The 26,581-nt window shown below is 43.0% G+C and overlaps 1 protein-coding gene across 1 annotated transcript; it reads left to right on the top strand.

Annotated features, from left to right (window-relative positions):
* Positions 1-1,952: 1,952 nt before the first annotated feature.
* On the top strand, positions 1,953-26,191 carry agla (amylo-alpha-1, 6-glucosidase, 4-alpha-glucanotransferase a). Its single transcript, XM_076744820.1, has 35 exons — positions 1,953-2,042; positions 5,070-5,198; positions 7,069-7,279; positions 7,539-7,708; positions 8,255-8,458; positions 9,819-10,000; positions 10,527-10,638; positions 11,166-11,292; positions 11,987-12,089; positions 12,420-12,517; positions 13,233-13,372; positions 13,679-13,866; positions 15,109-15,232; positions 15,951-16,114; positions 16,240-16,341; positions 17,032-17,187; positions 17,442-17,592; positions 17,752-17,876; positions 17,992-18,104; positions 18,254-18,388; positions 18,731-18,861; positions 20,146-20,282; positions 20,656-20,789; positions 20,935-21,110; positions 21,428-21,530; positions 21,631-21,754; positions 21,963-22,064; positions 22,347-22,458; positions 23,120-23,255; positions 23,575-23,687; positions 23,819-24,030; positions 24,154-24,251; positions 25,330-25,417; positions 25,570-25,703; positions 25,986-26,191. Exons 2-35 carry the CDS (start codon positions 5,111-5,113, stop codon positions 26,101-26,103), a joined length of 4,611 nt encoding a protein of 1,536 aa, XP_076600935.1. The 5' UTR covers positions 1,953-2,042; positions 5,070-5,110; the 3' UTR covers positions 26,104-26,191.
* Positions 26,192-26,581: the final 390 nt, after the last annotated feature.

The raw sequence follows: 26,581 nt of genomic DNA, 5'->3' as shown, positions 1-26,581 counted from the left end.
CCAAGCGTGACTATATGTGTGAGTGCAATGTCATTTCCACTGTTCCAGTGCCCTGTGTGTGTGTGTGTGTGTGTGTGTGTGTGTGTGTGTGTGTGTGTGTGTGTGTGCGTGCGTGTGTGTGTGCGTGTGCTTGCATGGCATGTGTTTCAAAGTGTAGCAGGAGGTACTGTTGCAGCAGTTTTACAACCTGATGGATGGACTATTGGAACATCCTGATATGACTGCTGCTCACTCTGGTACAGAGTGCTTACGTTACCTTTACCCACATATATTACAGAACCTCGGTTAGATGAGAAAAAAAACACATTTTTAGGCCCAGTTTAATATATAGTCCCTTGCACCCATCATCATGTAGGAAAGAAGAGCTTAATCAATTCAACAAATGGAACTTTGAGTAGTTTCATTTTCACTGTACTTCCACTGAAGGGAAGTAGTGACAAGAATGTCCAACATTACACTCTGTTTGCTAGCATTTTTAGTTTTCTACATGTTGTCATCTTCCCAGTGTGAGTGTGCTACAAACTGCCAAGACCAAAGCAGTGTGTAAGGAGGAACAGTACAGTGCTCAACCGGAAAAATGCTGCAAGCCATGACAAGCCATTTCCCACTGAGTGTGCCACAGCTTCTCTAGTTTGAGTGCACACTCACAGTTTTTACTCTAAATTTGGATTCATCATTTCTGTGGATCAGATTTCAGAAGATGACACTCATTTTATGATTTACTCTGACAAGTCTGCACTGGGTAGAAGTTATTATGGACTTTTGTTCAAACCAAATTCACACATTGCTTGTCAGCAACATAGTACTACAAAGGTTTTTGATTAATAGCCTTTTCCCCTCTGATATGATGACACAGAATGTGCAGTCAAATTCAATATCTGTCCACATTTTGCATTCGAATTATGCTTTGATTGAATGAATCTTTTACAGTCCCAAGTTCAAAAAAGTGGAGAGTCTGTGTAAAACATGAAAAGAGAAGGCAGTAATTTGCAAAGAACTGTATTTGCTAACAATGGTTTGAAGTCAACGTGTTCCTGAGTCCATGTGGTAATTTCCTTTATCCAATCATGTGTTCACAAAGTCGTGAACCTCTCTAAATCCTTGCTTGTGAAGGACTGAGTCTTTCCAGTGGAGATGCTCTACACAAACGTTGTAATATTAGTGCAATAACATTTAGGAAAAGCTGTCAATTACAGTAATCTGACTAAGGAGGATTCAGGTTCCATTTTCATTTGCCTGGTCTTTGTCAGTGGATGACATAATCCTGGCCTTATGTTACCAGCCAGTGCCTTTGCAGTGCAGACCTGCTGTGCTGCTCTGTGCAGCAACTGCACTGCAGTGCCAGTTTATGTAACCGCCCCTCTGTTTATGTGTGTACGTGATGTGTGTGTGTGTCTGGTAAAGCTTAGAAATTGCGCAACAGAAATGATGCAAAAGAAGACTCTTTGTGAGCATTTTGGCAGCAATGCCCTATTAAAATGTTTTTGTAAATGCTATAAATACAAGAGATTACATCGTTTTTTCCGGCATTATATACATCTACTGTTACGTTCAAGCAGATTAGATCAGTGAAATAACTGACAAATACACACTGCCGTTTGAAATGCTGTGAAAATTCATGGAACAAAAATATATTTGTGTCCTGTTCTGATATATCCATATTAGAAATATTGGTATTCTTAAGTCAATGTAGACGCGAGGCTGGGGTCCAGGGTTCTAATACAAATACAAGTGGTAAAAGGGAATTAACATTGTTCAGTACTTCAGCAACCACCGAAGAAGCTCTTCTGAGCAAGGCACTACATTCCATATGCTGTGCAGCTTCTGGATCTATCTTATGAAATAAATATGTGCAGTACACGAGCACAGAGGTCTCCGTTATTACGTTTTTTTGTTCCATTTTACTCCAGTTATTACGGTAAGGGACCCGGATCGTTGGACCACGCCCCCTCATTCAGCCACTGTCCATGCAGGAAAAACAGAGCCGTCAGTCCGTGCTGCTGCCCTCCTGCTGCTGTGACTGACCAAGGCACAACTGACAGGTGAGGGCACCTGATTTTTAAACATGTCTTATCGTTGTTGTGCAGTATGACCAAATATTATTAAACGTATGCAAGTTTTGTCCTCAGGTAGAGGCTGGCAGGACGGAAGATACATCACTTACGTTAGCTACGGGAGCGAGCTGACAAGTTAAGCTAACTGTCATAACTTTAACCAGTTTAACATGACGCTTTTCACGCTGCGCGTGGGAATTCAGTTTTACACCGTCATATGTGAATACACATTCTCACTTATTTTGAGACAATGGGTGTTGATAATCGCTCAAAATTCTGTATTGTAATTAGTTGACGTGAGCTAATGTTTAATGTTATCTTGCGTCGTGACCTAATGTGACTATATGCGACATGTTAAAATATTAAGCACTAAATCAATGACCGACCGTGCATTAGCTACTTCAGGAAAACTCCAACTCAGCGGCACCGCCCACTGCAGGCCATTCTGGTGGGGGCCGACTGGAAGAAGTACACAATGAACCACAAGTTAATGATGTTGCCTCATGAAAATAAGGTGCCTTAGTTAAATTATACGTGTGCGGAATTGTTAAGTGGTTTCTAACAATTGAACTGGGGTCTTGCATTTTTTTTAATGGGGAGTAAGGCTCTGGTAGGAAGCGAGGCAACACAAAAGTACCACTATTTTGAATGGAATTTGGTGTCCAGCCACAAACGGGACATTAGCTTTGCAGGTTCCTGTATCACCGTGGCGAATAATTGTCTATCGTCATCTAAGTGTGATTGTGCGTCTGTATGTTTGTTTGTCAGTCTGTGTCGGTAGTGACTCGATGTACCGAGCGAAAGGGAATAGTTTTATAAATAGCTAGTGTGACATTAACGGCTAGATTCCTGACCTTGTTCTGGTCGGACCGAAGTACTGCGCAGACTCGGTAGGAGGGTCAGCGGGGTTCAGTAACTCTACATTAATCTGCTCCACCGACTTCAGAACTGAGCCCAAATCCAAGTCCTGCAAGATTTGGTCCTGTGTGCAAGTCTGCACTCATGCATGGCTCAAACTAGAAGTACTAACCAGGCGTCCATGACAGAAAATGGCATTGCACATGCAGTTTTTATTCTAACTCATCAAGATATTTCCATGTGATTTTACTCAAATTAAATCCTATAAAGCAGGATGTCTGTGGACTCTGATTCTACTCATTTTAGGGTCTGTGATATGAAAACATGCCAGTCCATGTTTATGGATCAGATGTTAGTGAAACATAATGTCCCACCTAAAGCTAGTTTATTTTGGAATATTTGTATAGTTTACAGATTTAGCTGTAGTCCATCATTAATGTATTTTTATGTATGTGCAATGTGCAGTTAAGCAACATTTTAATTTTGCAGTTGGTGAGTGCAGAGATAATTTAGACTGCTCCATAAGTACTGAGTGGTCTATTGCAGAGCACCATATTACAGTATTGTCATTAATTGTCAGATGTGAATCTGACTGGTACTGCTCTTCAGTTGAAATAGTCAAAGGTGGTACAGAATCAGTTTGAACTAACCTGCATGCTTTGTGTACTTCCTGGAGCTGTGTTCCAGCTGTTTGCACAACACATGTCTCAATCAACTGATTGCCTAAACGTTCCTGTTTAACATTTAACCCTTCTTACCTTCATGCCATGTAGAAGTATACTTATATGTGCCATTTATGTCAGTTTCAGCGTGTGAATATGAGTGTGTTTTGTGCTCTGCTGGTACCATTACTACTAGGCTGCACAAACAGCACTATTTAACATTTTTTCGTGTATGTCTCATGATTTCTTGTTAATATATACAAGGTGTTTTTTAAACATGGAGACCCAAACAACAAACAGTGGCCTAATAAGGTGTTCGCCACAAGCCTCCAGAACAATTCAGCGCTCTTTGTTAAATACTCTCCAAGTCTGTGGAACTCTGCTGGAGAGCATCAGTCAGTCTGCCATAGATGTTGAGTTGGGTTGAGGTGTGGTGACTGTGAAGGACGTATCACCTGTGACCTGCATGCAAGCGTCTGTATTTGTTCATCCAGGTTTTTCTTTCATGTGTCACCTGTCTGTGGTTTCAGCCATGACCGTTCACATCTTGGTCTGTAAACACATTTCATCCAGTTCTCTTTGGATTACAGAGTTCTGTTTGAGAAAGAGTCATGATTACATCCAACTGAATCTTCAAATCATGAGTAACATCTGAAGCATTTGAAGTTATCACTGCACTGATGAACTGGACTAGTTCCCCTGCTTGACGAAAACCACATTTTAAGACTCACCCCCTGCACTGTAACTGCTGTAAATAACATTAGGCTGTTTGGACGACTTTCAGAAACTCCTGAGTCTAAGAAACAATGCTGGGTTGTGACAAAGAATTAAGGACAAGCGACACGGGTCAATTAAAAACTTTGTATCAAATCAGTCATGAGTCTTGACCCTGGATTCCTGCACTAATTAAAATAATAATAATAATAACAGTTCAGATGTCAATAAAAACAATATATTTTCTAATTAGATAACCAATACGGTGAGTTCCAGCCACAAATGAACAGGTCCTGTTGCTGACCTCATGTATTATATTTGCCAATATAGATTTGTACTCACCTTTGGCTGCTGACGGGTGCACGCTGTGGACCCTGATCTGAGGTTCACTGTATGCACAGGGCCCTGAATGTTGTTGGGTCAGATTTCCTGCTTCTTTTCAGTCTGCACAGTTTGAAGTGCTACATACCTGTCACTAACATGTCACTGTGTGCAAGAAGCTTTTGGAGGAGGCTTTTTTCCATTGGACACAGTTCAATTTGAAAGCAATGTCAGTGCAGTACAGTACAGTTTCATTGCCAACATACTGTCAATGCATTGCTCCACATGGTAATGTGGAGTTCGACTGATTTGACAGGAAGCATTTCTTCATGCTTAACAGACTTCACACACTGAAGAAACTGAAAAACGGTTGCGCAAATTGAGGTGTTTTAAAGTGTTTTGTGGTAGATAAATGGTTGGAACATTGTAGTAAAATGTTTTTTTTTTTTATTCTTTACAGGAGGCCAGGGATCAGTTCCACTTTAACGAGACCTTCTCGAAATGTTGCCTCAACACCTGAAGCAGATCCGAGTCTTCATGCTTAACGACAAGGAGAATTTAGAGAGGACATTGTTCAGACTTGAACAAGGTAATGCTTGTTTTAAACAATGGTGCTCTCAGTGTCGCCCTTTACTTCATGTCTGATTGTGTTCGGTAGGCTGCTCACACAGTCTTCTACTTTATATGCAGAGCAGTATCATAGCGACTACTGCTGCAGTTTACTCAGGTACTGATATGCTTTACTTTGACGCTGTACATTCAGATACTTTGTGGCAGTATTCAGTACGTTTTACATGTGACTATATTTTAACTCTTGCTCGGTGGAATATTTGATTCAATAGGTAACTGGTGTGAAGGTGAAGCATAAAGTAAATAGGCCTGTTATCAAACGCAAAACCAACTGACTGATTTTAAGGCAATGGTGTTGATGTCTGCATGTCCCGTTACCCCCTGGGTACACTGGGAATCAATGAGGGGTAGTGCTCAGGTAGTAATGCAGGTAGACATGTTTTGTGGATTGAAGGCTGGATGGGGCCAAACAAGGGCCAAACATAAAGCAGATTAACTTCTTCATCCCAGTGAAACAGTAGTTGGAGACTTGTTAGCTTCTTTGATGTGACATGTTTTCAACTGAAAGAGATTCTCAAAAATGGGTGCAGCTTAATGTACATGACTCTGTGGAGAGGATGTTTCTAACCAGAGCTGCAGAGGACTGCTGGCCTCCACCTGTACCTCTGTCACCTGCGTTTTCAGATCAGGAGGCAGGGACAGAGAGGAACGAATGCATTAGACCAAAACCACCACAAAAATACTTTTACAGTATAAACACTGATTTTACCCAATATCAAAAACCACATGTCCCAAATCACATTTAATGGGATTAATATTCTAAAAGTGCTTTTCTAAATACATATTGGCATTCACAAAGAGATAATGCAAGGACTCAGGACAAGAACCTGGAAAAGAGAGAGAGAAAGAGGAGCAGCTAGTTTTCTTGGAGGCAGAAGTGTACCATTTGACATTTACAGCACTCTGAACCTGATAGGGATTTTGAGGGCTGGCTGTGAAACTGGACTATATATAGACAAGCCTGTCATGGTCCAAACTCTGGAGAATCAGGAAGTCTGATATTTTTTTGCCCAACCTTGCTATGAGTGACTGTGTGTGAAGTTTTCTTTTTGTTTATTCCAGAGCTGCAGAGCAGTCTGTGAGTGTGTGTGTGTGTGTGTGTGTGTGTGTGTGTGTGTGTGTGTGTGTGTGTGTGTGTGTGTGTTGAATGAGGGTTATACGCCTGATGTTGAGACTGCAGAAGGCTCAGAATGAGAGCTTTTTAAATGAAACTGATACTTTCACCTACAAAAATCACACGTCAATTAATGAAACTTCAAGGTAGAATGGAAACAAAGTGGATTTTTTTATTCTTTAAGTTCTTCTCTTGACATTGATTAAACATCTAAAACATCATCTCTACATATTTAGAAGTACTCACCGTGTCTCCAAGAAAAAAAAAGAGGGATGGAACAGAGTTTGGCTTCAACATAAGTTTTGTTGCAAACATGGAAAAAAAAGCTTGTATAAAGCTTGTATATAACTTCAGACGCGTAGCTCCACCTGGCTCCAACTGGCTCTGATTGCCCTCGTTTCATCGTAGCCCCGCCCCCAAGTTGACAGGATTGGTTCTTTAGGAATGTGACCTATGAAAGCCTGGCTGTTTGTGAGAACGTCATTGGTCCACTGCAGTTTCGAGGTGGTAATGCACAGGCTTGGCAGTGACTGCTGTTTTCAGCCATATGTCTTGCAGTATATAAAAACACCATATGGACATGTTAACAAGGCTAAGACTTGATTTTCATTGGAGGAGGTTGTTAACATCCCAGCTCGTCTTTCATGGTTCCACGTTTTTCATGGATTTTCATGTTGAAAAAAGGCATTTAATCAGAACGTGTCTCTCTCCTTAGGTTTTGAGCTCCAGTTCCGTCTGGGTCCCAGCCTTCAGGGGAAGAGGATTGTGGTGTACACCAACTATCCACTTGAAGGACAACAGTTTGAAAGAAACAGCTTCCATGTTTTGCCGTGGAACTATACAACAGGAAGCGAGGATGACTCCGATAAGTTCTGCTCTCTGGACCTCAAGATTGCTGGGTCCTATCAGTACTACTTTGGATATGGGTAAGACCCTTGTAATGATGGACGACACATTTGAAAAGGTTCAGTTGTAGGATATCATTATATTGCTGTCATGAGAGCATACATACATACATAATGTCTTCTTTGATGTCTTATAATTTGGATATTTCAGGTTGTTGTTTGTCAAGGTGCGGTTCTAGTTAATACTCTTGTTAAATGATAGTTAAAATCACTTCTTCAGCCTCACTTTGTCCATTATTTTCCTAGAAACATTTTTTTATACGCTTCTTTTTTTCCACAGAGACACAGAGCAGTTAGGAAAAGGCTACATTGTCGTCGACCCAGTCCTTCGTGTTGGAGCAGACAATCATGTCCTCCCATTGGACTGCATCACCATCCAGACCTACCTGTCCAAATGCCTGGGACACCTGGATGACTGGCCAGATAGACTGAGGGTAGCCAAGGAGTCAGGTGTGTTTGCATTTCCTTTCATTTTTTTGTGGAACTGCATTAGTGCCGTGTGAAGAAATTAGCTGCTGGATTGGTTGTTAAGATATAATGGATGCTTCAAATCAAGCCTGACTTTGAGTTCAAAGAAAAATCCAAGTATAATCACAAATACTGTATGTGGACTGCAGTGATGGGAAGTAATTTGTGCCATTTTCTGCCGTGTCACCCGGCGTCCCTGTCTGAAGAGCAGGACAAAGGAGACCGACAGAGTTTCTGTGAACCTCCACCTGAACTCAGAGGTCACTGGATCAAACTGACAGCGAGTCTTTGTTTACTGTGTGTTATTTTAGCCCTCACCTTGAGCTCAAATGGCTCAACTCAGATGAATCATTATCCCTGTGCTGTGTTCAGTACGAGAGGCAGTGTGTGAAGGCAGTTGGCTGCTGTGTCCTGTTCGGGGTAACGGGGGGGCTGGAGCCTTCGGAGCACACACGATGCACATTACCAGCATTGTTAAACAGTGTGATGCTTTGGCTTGTTAATAGTGTGTGCCTGCTTTTCTCACAGGATACAACATGATCCACTTCACGCCTCTGCAGACTCTAGGAGAGTCCAGGTCCTGCTACTCCTTGGCGGACCAGCTGACCTTTAACCCTGAGTTCAGCCCAGTGGGGCAGAGCTACAGCTGGGCAGATGTGGGGGCGCTGGTGGAGAAGTTAAAGAAAGAATGGAACATGCTGTGTATTACAGACGTGGTGTATAATCATACTGGTGAGTGACTGGGTGCAGTCTGGCTGCGTTTACAGCCCAGCCAGAGTGGAGACCAGACTGACATAGAACAAAGCCAGAAGGACATTTAGGGCATATCGAGGTGTTTCTCCTCAGTTATGGAAAGTCATTACCCTCCTTCTTGTAAAGCCATAACTGCACTCCTGAAATCAGCACAATTCACTTTTTTAAACAAAGCATGATGAGAACTTCTTGTTTTTTCAAAACTCAGTGCATTTGCTTTTTACATTTTTGTTTTTGACAGAACTAACATGATTTCTATCTCTGCAACACTCTCCTTTATCTGTTCATATGCAGCTATTTGCTGTGGTTGAAAACCTGTGGACATACAAGCCAAAAGCTCCATTTACATTTATATCCTTATTCTAAAAGTCACAATGTATGTAATACCTAGTAAAGATATGTAACGACTGCCAAAGCCTGTTGGGACCTGTTTTAATCATATAGTTACATGAAGCCCTTTCCAACATGCACCACTTCATACATTAATTACTACATTACAACATTAATCTGATGGCAGTTCATCATGTGCGTGTCATGTCAGAAGAAGCTCCCAGGTCACTTCTATTTCAACTCATGACGTCAATCAAACAATTCTGATTCTAAAAAAGTTGGGATGGGATGCTGTTTAAGACATAAATAATAACAGAAAAAAATGTCCTCATTAATACATCATACATACATTACACTCATTAATAATGCACTGAATTTCCCTGCCCATTTAAAGTATGTGTGCAGTTTGTGATCACATGAGGTAAAGATCAAGAACACATTCATGTGTAAGAGAACGATTGAGTGAATGATTTTAGACAAGTTAAAAGAAAAAATATTCCCTCTGGATTCACACCATTATGATGTGTCAGTCAGTAACAACATTCGTCTAATCTCCAGGGTCCATGTTTAATGTCGACGCAACATGAAAACTGAAATATAATTCAAACTTTGTTTTCACTCAAGACTTAAAGATTGAAAAGAAATCCCAGCTGTGAGCAGAGTCTCTGCAGTATTCCTCTCTGGCTCATCCTCATCGTTGTTGCCAGCATTTGTGTATGTTAGCCTGCATTCATCATACCTAAGACAGCGTCATCACTTGTTACTAAAAGAGCTAAATGGTGGGGGCTCATCTGGTACAGATGAGATAGAGATGAGATGAGGTACAGACAGCACATATCAAGGCAGACTCTTTATCGTAGCAGACCCTTTACTGCATCTGATCCTCGCTCTCCTGTCTCTCTTCAGCTAGCACTGTCAAAATAAAGCATGAATGGCAAAAAAATAATCTTTTTAAACAAATTTCTAAATGGCGGTGACTCACATTCTGTGTTTCTCTGTTCCTTTGCAGCTGCTAACAGTGTGTGGATCAAAGAACATCCAGAGTGTGGTTACAACCTGGTGAACTCACCCCACCTGCGACCAGCCTGGGTCTTAGACAGAGCTATCTTCCATTTAACCACCAGGGTAGCAGAGGGACGCTACAAAGATAAAGGACTTCCTCCTGACATTACCAATGAGAGTCATCTGAATGTGAGTACACACAGTTCAGCTGAGTGCTCACTGCACAAGTGTGCAGACTATGAAAGGAGTGGACACGACGCTCTTCATGACTGGCATTTCACGACCGTGTTGCAGAGAGTACACATGTGACAACCAGTGGGATTTATGCATCATATGACTAGAAACATTTTCAGCCTGTCTTGAATGTGTTTTCCCGCATTACTAAATGACACGAGTAAAGCCTGCCTAAGTGTGATGTCCACAGCCTCAAAGGGATGACAGATAACAGACAAAGCACATGAGTTCAGTTCAGCTCTTCTCTTACTGACTGAGTATTAGTGGTGCACACTTTCTGTAGGATTCCAGACAACCTCATCCTGATGTGGGTACATTACTTATTGTACCACCTTATGAAACATTATGTGTTTGACGTACTCTTATGATGTAAATATCATTTTCTACAGCATTTTCCAGACCTTGAAAGCTGTAGTCTGAAAGACTCCTTTAATAATCTGTGTGTCTGCTTCTCTCTCTCTCTGTATGTTCTGTATATCAGGCCATCCGCAGTGTGCTGTGGCAGGAGCTGTATCCTCAGATCAAACTGTGGGAGTTCTACCAGGTCCACGTGAACAATGCTGTGGAGCAGTTCAGAACCCTGCTCCAGAATGGTCTGTACTGTTGATCAGTGAAGATTAGAAATATTACTGCAACTCTAAATACACAGTCACTGACATTATGTACGTGATAAACAGACCTGAAGGGTAAAAGTGCATTCCTCCATGAACACCTGTATTGATTGAAATAGAAGCATAGTGTATCTGTTGTGACGGCTGAGAAACATGGCTGAAACCCCTGTTCTTTAACTCTTCACCACAGTTGTTTTAATAAAATACCACAGCTCTGCACTGAATGCCAACAGTATTCTACAGTGTTGTGTTGGTTTTTGATGAGGCCTGTCTGGTGTATTGCTTTGAACTGACAGATGCCTTTCTCCATGTTTTATTGCCATTGAGTCAAAGGAATTGAAAACCTAGACAAAATGGACAGTAACACAAATTTCAGTCTGTTCAGTGTCAGATTACTGTGCCTGTGCTCATCAGTTAGAAAGCTGCTAGTGTGCTAATATAGACAGAGACACTGGCTTTAGAGGCTACTTAAGCTACTTTAAATATCTTTTGTGTGCTTGTGTTTTTAGGCACCAAGGCAGACCACAGTAAGACTGGAGGGAAGAAGGGCCTGAGGATCATTCAGGACCCAAATTACCGTCGTTATGGCAACACAGTGGACATGGACTCTGCTCTGGAGACATTTGTACCTCACAGGTAGGACTGAAAACTTGAAGCTACAGCTGTTATTGGTCAAACGTCCTGTGTTGTGAGAGTGAGAGTTTTAGTGGTTCTTTGAGTTCTTTCATGATTTATTCCTGTTGATTTGAAAGCCAGTCAAGTCTCTTTTTCTTCACCACTGAATGGTTCATTTTTCCAGGTGTTCTCTGTGTCAACAGCACTTGCTTTGGTTAACTAAGACTCTCAATGAGCTTTGTAAAATAAATCCCTTCAGTTAGGTTTTGCTTTCAGCTCAGTTAGCATCCTTCTCCTCTGCTTCTGAATCTGGCATGTTCAACTCTAAAATATCAGGAAACCACTGTAAGTGTGATGCTGTTGCCTTGCATCACAAAAAAAGAAACATGTTGAACAGAACCAGCACAATATATAACATTTCATCATGCATCTGTTTCAGATCTTAGAAATGGCAATGCAGCATTATGGGTTTGTGACTCACATTGCATTGTTAGCCATAAATCATAAACTAGAAAAGCTAGAATACATGCAGTACACAAATACTGTGTTTCTTACCCTTGAGGCAAGTGTAAACGGGGTCAAAAGTAACACCCCCAGTAGTAATCCTGACATGGCATATACAATACATTCTTATACTATTTCTGTGTACATAATGTCTGTATGTTGCAAAAAGTAGAGTCGTGGTATTTTTATTTCATGTTACCTCCCTTTGTAGCTCCTCCCCACAGCACATTGAGGAGTGCTGTGGTTGGCTGAGACAGAAGCTGAACGAGCTGAATGAAGAACAGAACCACATCGTGCACCAGCATCAGGAGCAGGTGAGCTTCAGTGTGAAATAGCACCAGGGAGGGTGCGCTAATGGCACCTGTAGAAATACGCAGCACAACAGTGTAAAGGAAGGTCCGACGTGTTTGAGCAGCCCTGTGTGAGTGCATGTAGAGGCCAGCTGGAGCCAAACATGACAGCTGTTGGTGTGGCTGTCAGTGGAGTCACAGAGATGCTGATATAGATTCTGGAAATGTCAAAATGCCGCACGTCCTTTAGCTGATGACCAAAATAGTACAGTGACACACACTGAGGGTTCCCAAAATACACAATGCTTCCTGTGCATCAGTCAGTGTTCTTTATGTTCTTCTTCTTTCCTCAAGGCTGCCAACTGCATTGTGGGAAATGTAGTGTATGAGCGTCTGGCAGAGCACGGCCCTAAACTTGGTCCTGTCAACAGGAAAAACCCTCTGGTTACCAGGTAAGGAATCTAAAGATGAAGGCTTAAGGACAGAGGAAAAGCTGTGTGACAGATATGGTTCATGGAGGTGGAAGAGAGGTGGAGGGATGGAAGAGAGACTTCTTTCCGTACTTTTTAGGTCAGATTTAATATCATTTTGAGATGCCAGCTGGTGTGTAATCACTGCCATTGGTCTTGTAACATTGTATTGAACCATGTGGGATTCTACAAAGTAAAACTGCTTAAATATGGGACTAACAACACTAAAGCCATTCATTTTTCTTGTGCTAAGAACTGTACCATTAATCTAGTGCCACAAATGTGAAGTTTGTCTTAAGACTGGTGCCAGAGGAAATGCCAGTTGGGACAATAAAATCAAGAGAGATGAATCACAGCAGGATGCGATGGTGATTGTTTGGCAATCTACCTGAATATGTTGTGTGCTCAGTTGATACTTTGGCGTAGAGGAGGACAGCTCACAGAGTTTTGAAAAAAATACCAACATTGTTTTTAACACTCTTTGTTACTTTGGTGTTAATCATCATGCACAAAGAAGACACTCAGAAACACTTGACCATTCCAAACTGCATTCCTATTGGAAGTAGTTGCACAGCTTTTTCCCTAATGTTGTATGCAGCATGCCACTTACTCAAGACAACATATGGATAGATAGTAATGACCCATAGTAATGTGAGGTTCATGAGGGAGGCTCAGTGTTTTCATCTGTCTGTCTCAGGTATTTCACCTTCCCACATCAGGACATGACCCTGGAGCAGGAGATGCAGCTGCTGAACCAGCCGGACAAGATGTGTCACTTCTTGGCTCATAACGGTTGGGTGATGGGTGACGATCCGTTGCGTAACTTCGCTGAGCCAGGTAAAATATCTTAAACTCAGAAAGTGTAAGGCCAGAGGAATAAACAGAGACACATAAACACACTACAACTAAGGCGAAGAGAGGATCCTCATTCCTCCCTCTGTCTATCATGCTTTATCCTGTTGCATCAAAGAGATTACACATCACTTGGGATGGGATGAAATACATTTGAATTTGTGTCTGTTAACAGGGACCTGACAATCTCAGTTCAATATAAGTTATTTTCAGGTCACATGTTGAGCAGTCTGCACTGATGAAACTGTGACTCACTGCATCAGTACTGGTCTGCATCTGTGCTGCCTACAGGCTCCAATGTGTACCTGCGTCGAGAGCTGGTGTGCTGGGGTGACAGTGTCAAGCTCCGCTATGGCAAGGGCCCTGAGGACTGCCCGTACCTGTGGGCCCACATGCAGAAATACACTGAAATCACAGCCAAATATTTCCATGGAGTCAGACTGGACAACTGTCACTCTACACCATTACATGTGGCTGAGGTATTGTCATATATTATCATATTATCATCATATTATACAGTTGAAAGTTTAAAATTCCTTCACATTGCAATTCAGTAGAGCACTACTGTAATAGATACCACCTTTGTTCAACTAAAAACCAAACCATCAGGTTAACTGGTAACAGGTGAGTGTATCATGATTGGGTATGAAAGGGACACAAGCGAGGATGGAGCGAGGTTCACCACTTTGTGAACACATGATTGGATAAAGGATGTTACTAAACACAGTTTGTTCACAAGTGATTGCATTCTGTTTTTACTTACATTTTGCAGTGTCCCAACTTTTTTGGAATAGGGGTTGTAACATGAATGAATAGTAAAGATACACACTGGCCTTTCTGAACGTGTAAAGAACCAACTCCATGTTAAATGTGCTGATTTTTCAGTGCAAATGTGTTTCCTTGTGATGGAATAGAGGAATAGAAATGTCTTGCCTGACAATGAGCTGACTGGCCTGAAAACACTGTTGCTCATTATGGCCACATTCTTATGACACACCTGCAGGAAACAGAATGTGCTACAAACTCACACAATTACACATTCATGCCAACGATGAATTCAGGCATAAATACAGACAGGACACTGGCCAGTAGAGTGTTATTCCTTTAAGAAACCATCAAAATACACATGTAAATAGTTTGGATGGAACATCTGATTTAAGTGCAGACTGAACGTCATGAAAGCCTTCACGTGTGTATAAAGCACACTGTATATCAGTGTTAACCTGTTAACAACACACCCTTCTTCTCCCCCTGTCTGTGGTGCTGCTGTGTTGTCTTGTCCAGGCTATGTTAGATGCAGCGCGATCGGTCAGACACAATCTGTATGTGATCGCTGAGCTGTTTACAGGCAGCGAGCGCATTGACAATGTATTTGTTAACCGGCTGGGAATTAGCAGCCTTATTCGAGGTACACCTCTCGTGCATTAACTAACTTGTGTTTTTGTCTCTCTCCTCTCTTTTCATTGCGTTGTTCTGCATCCTTCTTCTCCATACCCAAACACCCCCTCTCTGTCTCTCACTCTCTCTCATTCTGTGTTCCTGGGCTGTACACCTGCATGTTGTGGTTACTTTGAGGCCTGTTATCGCTAACTGGCTACATCCCCTTCACATTCCTCTTATCCCTTCTCCAACCTCCTCCTCTTTCTCCCTTTCTCTAAAAATCATGACCTCTTGCTCTGTCTGCACTGGTTTGGGTGTGTTGCCTTGCTGTGGTTGACCAGTTCATGCTGGATGTGGCCAGAGCAGTTTGTCCTAACCTTTATGTGGTGGCTGAACTGTTCACTGGCAGTGAGGAGCTGGATAATATCTTCGTAACCAAGCTTGGAATCACATCGCTCATACGAGGTACGGTCATTTATTTGGTGAGAATACACACACACTGACTGCAGCATATTGATTAACACTATAACAAAGCACACAGTTTAGGATACCAAGGTAGGTATTTATGCTGTGCGTTTTATTTATGTTATATACAGTATACACTTACCATGCAAGGCAGCTGGATGATGATCTCTCTCTCATATCACATGAGATCATGTGATGTTGTTGATATGATTGGTTGATGTTAGCCCATGATAGATGGTGATAGACAGAGGATTCATCCAATTACCCTCAGAGGCAATGTTTTGAGCTACAAGATCCCTCAGACAAGCATCAAAGAGAGAACTAAATAGCCTTCTCACTGAAGATCTTGTAGATCACAACATCACCTCTGAAAGGGAATTAAACTATTTATTTTTAGTGTGTAGACTTTTCTCCTTTGTGCCTTGCAGTGGAATTTTTTGTGTCTTACACCTGAATATTTTTGCATGAGCGTGCACACACTTCATCCATAGCAAATGTAAGAAATAGGCAGTATTCTGGAGCAGTCAAGCCTGTGAGCTCTAAATGTATTTACTACAGGTAAGCTTGTGTTGTCCATCAGCTCTCAGAGGCAAAGCACCTGCACTGGCAGACTGGAATGTGGCCCAGCTTGAATGTGTGAAGTCACCCACAGTGCTGCAGCAGAATAGATTGTGTTGTGATAACTATCCTCCTCTCATGAACATTTCCCTGTCCACAGAGGCCATGTCAGCCGGTGACAGCCATGAAGAAGGTAGACTGGTCTATCGTTACGGAGGCGAGCCAGTTGGAGCTTTTGTTCAACCCAGTCTCCGCCCACTGATGCCCTCCATCGCCCATGCCATGTTCCTTGATGTAACCCATGACAACGAGTGTCCCATACAGGTGAGTCTCTGTCAGGGTCAGGTTTGGATGGACCTGAATGACTGAAGATGCTGATGGCCACTAATGTGCATTATACTTTTTATTGCCTGTATCTAAGCCTCTGTTTGTCTGTCTTTGTTATACAGCTGCGTTCAGCTCTGGACTCCCTGCCCAGCTCTGCTATAGTCTCTATGGCCTGCTGCGCTACTGGTTCCACCAGAGGATACGATGAATTAGTGCCACATCAGGTTATTTACAACACACACACACACACACACACACACACACACACACACACACACACACGCAAGCTCTGACTTCCATCTGAGATCATTTTGGATCAACAGTATTCCTGTTTAACCAAAATTTTGCTTTTTTGTCTTAGAACCAAATTCCCCAATATTGGCTCATTTATTACAAATATGAAAATGTGGCAAATGCTAGTTTAGTTTCTCTAAAGTTGTGAAATCTGTAGTTTGAAAAGCACGATGTAGAGCTGCAGTGTCACATTAAAGAGTGACACCTCACATTATGCCCCTCACATTTCACTCTGAATGTTCATCTTTGCTTATTGTCTGTGTACAGGTTTGGATTGTCACACTATCATTTTAGCCTCATTCTATGGTTTTCTACTCAGTAAAGATTAAAAAGAGAAGAAGAACTAGCAGTAGATCAACAGATAATCTTGACAGTGGATGTGCATTACTCATGTTGTGAGGTCATATATCTGTTTACACAGTCACAAAATGCAGGTCCCCATGATGAAGGCTTGTGTTAGGGTTAGAGTAGAGTTAGATAAGTAGTGGATATGGTTATGGTGAGGGTAGGTCTCCAGGAAATGAATGTAAGTCTATGTAATGTTCCCAGAAATGATGGAAACTACTGTGTGTGTGTGTGTGTGTGTGTGTGTGTGTGTGTGTGTGTGTGTGTGTGTGTAGATCTCTGTGGTGAAAGAGGAGCGTTTTTATCCCAAGTGGAACCCCTCAGCGTCCCCCTCCTCTGTTGGTGAGGTTGGATTCCAGACTGGTATCATAGCTGGGAAACTGGCCCTCAACAAGCTGCACCAGGAACTGGCTGCCCAGGGATTCATTCAGGTACAATAGAGCACTGTGGTGTGTGTGTGTGTGTGTGTGTGTGTGTGTGTGTGTGTGTGTGTGTGTGTGTTATTAGAACAAAACATCAGCTCCCACTACCTACAGTCTTGGCTCATTCAGCAATCTATTCATGTAAAAAAACAAAGGCAGCACGACCAGAAATATCTCCATCTCTGATGCGGCAAGCTAGCTGTTGTTTCTGCACTGCCTTTCCTGGAGATCACGTTTTAATCTCTAATCATCTTCCTCTCCAGGTGTATGTAGACCAGGTTGATGCAGACATTGTTGCAGTTACCCGTCACTGTCCCAGCACACACCAGTCTGTGGTGTCAGTGTGCAGGACAGCCTTCTTGAACCCCAAAACCCACCAGTACGGCACCAACGTCCCACCCATGTTCATACCTGGTATGACGACACAATGACCGTCTTCATGTTAGAAATCAAGGGTGTATTTCTAAATATTTTTATATAATACAATGCCAAGATTGTGTCAAAGAATTTGTTAACCAGGTTTCTGAACAAGGCTTCAATGCTGAGAATGTGTCTCTCTGTCTCTCTCTCAAGGGAAGATAGAGGAGGTGGTCCTGGAGGCAAGGACAGTGGAAAGCCATGCTGGGAGTTATAAGAAGGATGGCAACTACATCAACGGCATGCCAGAATACACTGTGGAAATAAAAGAACATATTTCTGTAAATAATGCTAAAATTATTTTTAGGATCATTGTAATTCTGTGCATCATTGAATAAGTGAGTCAATAGAATGGTGATAACATTATAATATATATATTTATACTTGTATATGTAGTTACAGGAGAGCACAGTGGTGAAGCAAGCTGGAGTGACGTCTAAAGGTCGATCAGAGTTTGTGCAGGAAATCACCTTTCAGAAGCTGACACCTGGCAGCGTCATTGCCTTCAGGTAATCCACACACAGACCTGCACAAACCTTAGGTAAAACCAGTTCAGGCATATTTTAAAATGGTTTATTAAAAGCAAATGTATGAGCCTTCCACATTCTGCTCTGTCAGTGGTCACTAAGTTTTCTGTCACTCTCTCTCTTCCTCACAGGGTTAGTTTGGACCCCACAGCGCAGAAGCTGGTGGGTGTGCTGAGGTATTATCTGTCCCAGTTCAGCCCAAAATACAGGAGGGGGAGTGTGGCAGAGGAGAACCCACCGGAAGCACTGCAGAAGCCTCTGGCACAGTAAGCACACATGTACACATCACTGTGCCTTAATGAGACATGACTTAGAAAGACGTGACCTTTCCAGACCTTTGTGGACTGCTGCTCGTCTCTGCTTGAGGCCGTCTCTGGACATGTACAAAAAAGAAAAGAAAGCATCTAGAACACTTGCATTTGATGGAATGGTGCAGTCTTATAGAACATTTCAAAAGGTCCAAAATGTACACACGATATTTGGTAAACAAGGTAATAATTATGCAGGATAGCTGACACAGAGAGCGACAGTGTGAATTTTGAAATGGATGCCAGTGTCCTCAGAGCCACACAGAGGGTGTTTATTTTAAAGCTGTGTGTGTTTGACAGGCTGATGTCTAAGCTGACGTTAGCAGACCTGAATATCCTGCTGTTTCGCTGCCACTCAGAAGAAGAAGAAGATGGTGGAGGGTGTTACAGTATCCCAGGCTGGGAGACCCTCAAATATGCTGGTCTACAAGGTACTAAATACATATGTATCCAGTTTATTTAGTACACAGTGTATTGATACAACTATAGTATTCTCCCACAATGTGCAAGTGCGAAGGAAATAAAATGACACCATTCTGTAAAATAACGGCAGCTTCATTAAAATGAGCACACTGGTGGTCACACAGACATTTGCTCTGTGATGATTCTAAACATGCTGCAAAGATGAAGAAAGACAGCAATCACTCACTAAGTCTGGAGTCTCTCCACATTCAGGAACAACACCAAGAGAAACAGAACTGGTTTAAAAAGTGTACGTCTGCATCTTATGTGGCAGAGTGACTACCTTGAAATCAAAGAAAAGCATGATGATGTATTTTACTAATAAACAGAAGCAAACTGTCTGACCACAGCTGAGTGTTGATGGATGTTAAAATGGTAATGGACAAAAATGTTAACGTTTTGATGAGGTTCAGTTTTTAAGTTTGGACTTTTGAAAGCCATATTGAACAGGTGGCTGGCATGTGACATTGTCAGATTTGGAACTTGTTAACATTTAGAAGCTTGAAGAACATTTTTGCTATCCTATGATATCTCATTCTGTTTTCAGCGTTCTGCTGCGGCACATTGCCTTTGCACAATCCGCTTTTTCATTTGTGGTCATCAAACACTGGAATATGCCTCCAGCTGATCTGGTGCAAAAATGGATATTGAACGACCAGTCATGCCAACATTAATGTGACCATGATTCAGATGCTTGAACTGTAATTTTACGGTTGTATCGCACAAATGAGCTGGTATTTATATTATATGCAGTAAACACAGTCAGGTCAGTCTCGACCAGTTTGAGCTCCTGCACAGATTAAAGGGCAGGAATGCATCAGCATAGTTGACAGTAACTTTAAGATCGCAACTAAACATAAACGTGATTTAAAAGGGGATAATGTGTAAATTTCTGTGACTGCAGTGTTGCTTACCTCTCCCAGACAGTACAGAGGAAAAAGGGGAGAGGTACCGGCAGGAGACAAATTAATAAAGGGGGAAACCCCCAAAACAAATGTCAGGGTACACAAACTTTTGTAATTCTGATACAACAGATGGCATATTTGGACACTCTTACACTTGCCCAGGGACTGCAGATGGAAGGTAGCTAACATCTAAATCTGCCATCATGTCTTCTCATTTTGAGGTTAATGTTTTTTGCATGTGATCCTTGTTTAAGACTGACACAGCGCTGAGCAGGCATAGCCCCAAACATTTCTTAAAGCACTTCACGGGATGACAGGAGTGTAAGTGTAGTCGTTGTGTGTCTGCAGGTCTGATGTCAGTGTTGGCTGATATCCGCCCCAACAATGACCTGGGCCATCCTGTGTGTGCTAACCTCAGACAAGGGGACTGGCTGATAGACTTTGTTGCCAACAGACTGATCCACAGAGAGGGACCACTGGCACAGGTGAGGCTTTAAACCCTTAAAGGACGCCTTCACCCAAGTTACAAAAAGCCATATTTTTACTTATCTCTACATCTGCTTTCATTTGTTCATGTTCTAAGATATCTGTCTCTGTTACTTCTGCTGAGATATCAGTATGATGAAGGTGAATGGAGTTTTATTTATGATGCTCAAAGCTTTGAAAAAATGCTAAAACTCACGTATCAAGGATGCTGCTAACACTGCTATCTGCAGAAACATGACACTTTACCATCAGGTCATGTCATGGACCAACACTCGACTTGCAGTGCATGCACAGGCATGTAAGAGTATCCACAGTCCTGAAGATGATCCTGGAGCAGCTTATCCATGGCACTGTAACGTTGTGTGTCTGCAGGTGGGCCAGTGGTTGGGAGCCATGTGTGACTACTTGAAACACATCCCACGCTATCTCATCCCCTGTTATTTTGACGCCATCCTGGTGTCAACCTACACCACAGCTCTGGACGCAACTTACAAACTCATGTCGAGGTAGGAGAGACTCTCCAGACTGGATTGTTGAGACCTGAAATTCAACAGTGAAACTATGAATTTTAAGGGCTGATTCGGTCCAGTCGAGTGAGACATTTCCTGTCTCGCCTGAAGCTGCTGACTGTCCGTCTCCTTGTCCGCACAGTTTCATCCAGAACGGCTCCAGCTTCGTTCGTCACCTGGCTCTGGGTTCAGTTCAGATGTGTGGTGTGGGACGCTTCCCTGCCCTCCCTCCCCTTTCTGCGAAAATTGAGGACGTTCCCTACCGCGTCAATCCAATCACAGGCCAGAAGGAGCAGTGCTGTGTGTCACTGGCTGCAGGTAGCCTAGCAACAGACACTTGTGGTGTTTCTGTGTACATTTAATGCAAGTAAACTGAAAAAAAGAATTTATGCAAGTAAAATTAAAAACTGCGTCATTAAGCTTGCATGACAACCTTGATTGCAAAAAGTTGGGATGCTCTGTAAATTGTGGATTTAAAAGAAACGCAAACATTTGCAAGTGAACTTTACTGACAACAGTGTTATGAAGTATTCCTGAGCCCACGTAGTAGTAAATGAAATAATTAGGATACACATATATACAGTAGGTGGGCACTCATTTCCTCCTTAGCTGACATGCTAATTGGTATGCTTTAGGTCTTCCTCATTTCTCCTCTGGGATTTTCCGTTGCTGGGGCCGAGACACCTTCATCGCTCTCAGGGGACTGATGCTGCTCACTGGGAGACACACTGAGGCTCGGTACGTATGTATGTGTGTAACCTGCCATCAGATTACTGACAGCATCAGCCTGTAAAAGCCCGCGCTAACTGAACCCTAAACTGAACCCTTCTCTCCACAGTAACATCATCCTGGCCTTTGCGGGGACGCTGCGTCACGGTTTGATCCCCAACCTGCTGGGTGAGGGTCGCTGTGCTAGATACAACTGCCGTGATGCTGTGTGGTGGTGGCTGCAGTGCATCCAGGTAGGCACTGCAGTACAGAGTAATGGGGAAGGAGTTGTGTTATCGCCGAATACAGTGAAGTTGCAATAGCAAATGTATTAGTATTCACAGTCATTATGCCTCTGTTGCTTTTGCTGTTGATCCGTTTTCATCCCCCTGTAAAGTTACTTCTGTCTATCTAAATGTTTATTGAACCTACATATCCATACTGCTGTGTGCTTCTGTTCAGGACTATGCTACCCACGTTCCTCAAGGGCATGAAATCCTTCACTGCCCCATCACACGCATGTACCCTACTGATGACTGTGAACCCAGCAAACCTGGAGAGGTGGTACGTACAGCTGCTCCTACACACACACACACACACACACACACACACACACACACAGATACAGTTTAGTGGCATGTCGCGGTCTCTGTCACAGTGTCCACTCGTCATCAGAGTTTAAAATGTTCAAATCATACACACACTTTTCAAACAAGCACTCGCTCACATCATCAAACTAATGTGTATGTTTACATGTGCAGTATATATTTTTGTCTGTGCGTGTGTGTGCGTGTGTGTGCGTGTGTGTGTGTGTGTGTGTGTGTGTGTGTGTGTGTGTGTGTGTAGGAGCAGCCTCTGTATGATGTGATCCAGGAGGCTCTGCAGCGCCACCTGGAGGGAATATCCTTCAGAGAGAGAAACGCTGGACCCAAGATAGACATGAACATGAGAGATGAAGGTAGGACAGGGACTGTGTGTGTGTGTGTGTGTGTGTGTGTGTGTGTGTGTGTGTGTGTGTGTGTGTGTATGTGTGTGTGCGCGCACATGCGTATCTGTGTGTGTGCGTCTGTGTATGCATGTGTGTGTGTTAAACTATACATGCTCAAATGGTGTAATGTAAGTGGAGGTGTCCCAGTGTTAGAATGAACAGTAATTCTATGCAGCTCCAAACTTCCATGGAGCCAGGGGGGAAACTTTAGAGCACTTTGCACCAGCAGCTCTCCAAACTGGGAAGGAAACCTCGAGAGCTGGTTAACTCGTGACCGAAGAAGGTTCAGGAGACCCAGATGTCTTATGCAGAAACATTTGTTGAAGCTTAATCGAGGCGAGCGGGACAAGAGAATTTGCGTATTTCCACCCAAATTCTGAAGGCTGCTTCCTGCTGAGGAGAAGCACTGAACCTGTTACTGAGCCTTTGAGCTTTACTGTTTGTCCAGATGAGGTTATTCTTTACCCATCTATGTATTTGTGAACATTCTCATGGGTATTTGACTCTGAACATAAGGAAGTATGCTGACATAAGTTAACCAAAGTCACGTTGTATCCACTCAGGCTTTCCTTCACACTAACCCTCTTTAAGGCCAGCCACAGTATCTCTGAGCTCTTCCACTCCTTCCCAGGGTTCAGTGTGGTCGCTAAGGTGGACCCAGCCACAGGTTTTGTGACTGGAGGAAACCGCTTTAACTGCGGCACATGGATGGACAAAATGGGAGAGAGCGAGAGGGCGAGGAACAAAGGCATGCCTGCTACTCCAAGGTAACACACACACACACACACACACACACGCACACACACACACACACACACACACACACACACACACAGATCGCAGTTTTTTAGACATGCCAGTTAGAAAATTTGCATTTCTCATTGCACTTTGTATCACGTTTTGATGCTGCATTTGATTTTTGCTGAGCTTATCAGCAGTTCCACATGTGAACGTTCGCTGTTCTCCTCAGTTTTACGTCACTGTTTCTAAACCAACTAATGAAACAGATAATTCAAAGTGGTAAATCAGTAATGACGTAATAGTTAGAAGCCGTCTAATCAGTTTTCTTGATCACTTCCTGTTCAGAGATGGAGCAGCAGTGGAGATAGTTGGTCTCAGTAAGTCAGTTGTTCGCTGGGTTGTGGAGCTCCATGCCAAAGGACTGTTCCCTTATGATGGAGCTTCAGTGCACAGAGATGGTATTACACACACACGCACACACCAACAAACACTGAGCTTTGAGCTTTATTTTCAGATGGAGGATTGTCTCCTGTTCTCACTCAGGACTCTCAGCAGTGATCTGTAATACACACCTTTTGTTGTGTTCCAGGTAAACAAGTGTTTATTTCGTACTCCCAGTGGAACCAGCAGCTGCAGCAGTCCTTTGAAGCAGGCTTCTGGGTGTCTGGGGCCCCAAATGACCCCAATGAGAAGCACCCTGATCTGGTGCATAAAAAAGGCATCTATAAGGACAGCTATGGAGCCTCCAGCCCCTGGTGCGACTACCAGCTGAGACCCAACTTCACTATCGCCATGGTGGTGGTAAGCAGAGTGAAACCTGCACCCAGTCTGAATCGTCTGTGACTGCGTGTAACTTTATTGGCTAATAAGTCTTCATGGGTGTTGAGTGTGATTAGCTGCTTGACGCAATGTCTCTGTTTAAAGGCTCCGGAGCTGTTTTCAGTGGAGAAGGCCTGGAAGGCTCTGGAGGTGGCTGAGAAGAAACTACTGGGACCACTGGGAATGAAGACACTTGACCCTGAGTAATACATACCTTCATATACTCTCAATACACACAAACAACAAGTACACATGTGATAGATCTACTGTATTCACCAGTGTGGGCAAGTCACTTTCAAAATGCAATCTATTGCACATTAGTAACTACTTTCAATTGGAAGTAATATGTTATCTTACCTTATGGTTGCTTCTGAAGGGGCTTTGCTGACGTCTTTTTGCTGCTTGCGCTTGTCAGGCAACAGATATGCTCTCATTTTAATCCATGCAGCTGCAGACAGCTCAGCGTGCAGGCTCGTGTTTCAGCTGCGTCTGATGGATGAAACCACGATCTGATGTGTTTATTTATGCTTCTACTTTTTCAACAACACATGCATAAATGTGAGGTTGATAGCCAATAAAAAAATGCTAAATGATTGTATTTATCTCCATTTTGCAACCTGGGTGGAGCAGACACACACACACACACACACACACACACACACACACACACACACCTCTTTTGCTATAGTGATGGCCCATATTTCCCATCATACCGTGCTGGACTTAGTAGTAGTAGTAGTAGTCTTTAATGTTTGTACAGTAGTGTTTGTAATGTGTGTGTGTTGAGAACATGGTGCTCTTCAGCCATGAGTCAGGTGGCTGTTCTGCTTCTTGACTGTATTTAACGGGGGCGTAAAGGGAGCGTCAAACTTTTTTTTCCACCCGACACGTCTCTGTGCTGTTGCATATGCATTGCGTCATCGTTCCATCGTCTGTGCAGCTGCAAACCCCTCTGGGTGCATTAATGAAGTTGATCGCTTTGCCTTCTTTGTTTTGTTAACGTGCTGAGATTTCGCTGGTTTAGTCATTTTTCCTTGATGTTTCAGCTTCTGTCATGAGGGCTTTTGAAAATGCACTGGATGCACTACACTGTCACTGTGCCTGACTTCCTGTTTTGCTCAGTCTGCTCTGTGCAGAATGATGCGTCGTCTGTCCAAAATAGACTCGCCGCATATTCAAAAGCGGAGATGCACTTCTCTATTTAACTAATGACCTCACTGTATAACCTGTTAGCTTTTTTTTCAGGCTCATACTCACACTGTATTTGTGTTGTCTTCTTAGTGACATGGTGTACTGTGGTGTCTATGACAATGCTCTGGACAACGACAACTACAACCTGGCAAGAGGCTTCAACTACCACCAAGGACCAGTGAGTGTGCACAGCCTGTGCTTTAACTCATTATTATTATTATTGAAGAAGCTCAAACAGGAATATTTTTATTCCTCACTACACATATAACAGTTTATATTTGTGTGTGTGTGTGTGTGTGTGTGTGTGTGTGTGTGTGTGTGTGAGAGCAGGAGTGGCTGTGGCCGATAGGCTACTTCCTACGTGCTAAACTCTACTTTGCCAGGAAGCTGGGGGAAGAAACCTACAGGGAAACAGTCACTCTGGTGAAAAACCTTCTGTCACGACATTATACCCACCTGGAGAGGTAGGACCCTCAGCTGTTTATCCACCGGCTTTTGCTTGCTTTCAAGCACTTTCAAGTGTCATTCTCTAAATTGCAGGGTTGTTAGTGGTCTTATTTGTCACACCCCTGGTCCCTTCTTTTCATCTTATATCCATTGTCAATTGATTCAAGCTTTTTTTTTTCTTTTTAACTTATGAATGAATGACAGATAACACATGCTGAATGAATGGAAGGTTGAATCATCTTATTGCTCCCTTCATTGTTGGTGTTTTGTCAGCTCTGACCCTCCGTTTGCCTTCCCAGGTCTCCATGGAAAGGTCTGCCAGAGCTGACCAATGAGAATGGCCAGTACTGCCCGTTCAGCTGTGAGACCCAGGCCTGGTCTCTGGCCACTGTGCTGGAGGTCCTCTATGACCTCTAAATGGCCGTCGCCCTCCCCCCAGCCCCCCTCCCCCTGATGTGATGCTGTTTACCGTCCTGAATCTGAATTGTTGGGCTTTGAGAAGAAACACACAGAAAGCTGCGAGGCCACCATCACTGTCCTCCTCCTTCAGGTCACAGTTGATTTATTTGAACTGCCCTGAGCACTGCCTGCCTGCCAGCCTCAGCAGCTCACTGCTCTCTGTGTGTTTCTACCCTCAGTCTGTAAATTAGCAGTTCTACCAGCAGTCCTCTGACATCATTTCCTGTGATCAGAGTGGGGTCTGTTGCTGACAGCTTGTTCAAACATTTGACCTTAAATCCCCTTCACTGATAAATCCTGTTAGTTCATGTAGCAGCGTAGTTCCAGGTTGAACCATTCATTCAAAGTAGCAGCAACTGTCAGCTCAAAGCTGAGCTGACACTCTGTCGGTGTTCATTCTCAGACATGCTGTGTGTTTGTCACGCTGCTGCTACCA

The sequence above is a fragment of the Chaetodon auriga genome, chromosome 12 (assembly GCF_051107435.1).
Source record: "Chaetodon auriga isolate fChaAug3 chromosome 12, fChaAug3.hap1, whole genome shotgun sequence".
NCBI classification, from domain to species: domain Eukaryota; kingdom Metazoa; phylum Chordata; class Actinopteri; order Chaetodontiformes; family Chaetodontidae; genus Chaetodon; species Chaetodon auriga.
This window is presented reverse-complemented; position numbering and strand designations above follow the sequence as displayed.

What these genes read in the sequence shown, in the direction of transcription:
- agla (XM_076744820.1), top strand. Translation starts at nt 5,111, where the DNA reads ATGTTGCCTCAACACCTGAAGCAGATCCGAGTCTTCATGCTTAACGAC. An exon ending in TCACTATCGCCATGGTGGTG is followed by an intron (nt 24,031 to 24,153) that starts GTAAGCAGAGTG and finishes CTCTGTTTAAAG; the next exon opens with GCTCCGGAGCTGTTTTCAGT. An exon ending in CATTATACCCACCTGGAGAG is followed by an intron (nt 25,704 to 25,985) that starts GTAGGACCCTCA and finishes TTGCCTTCCCAG; the next exon opens with GTCTCCATGGAAAGGTCTGC.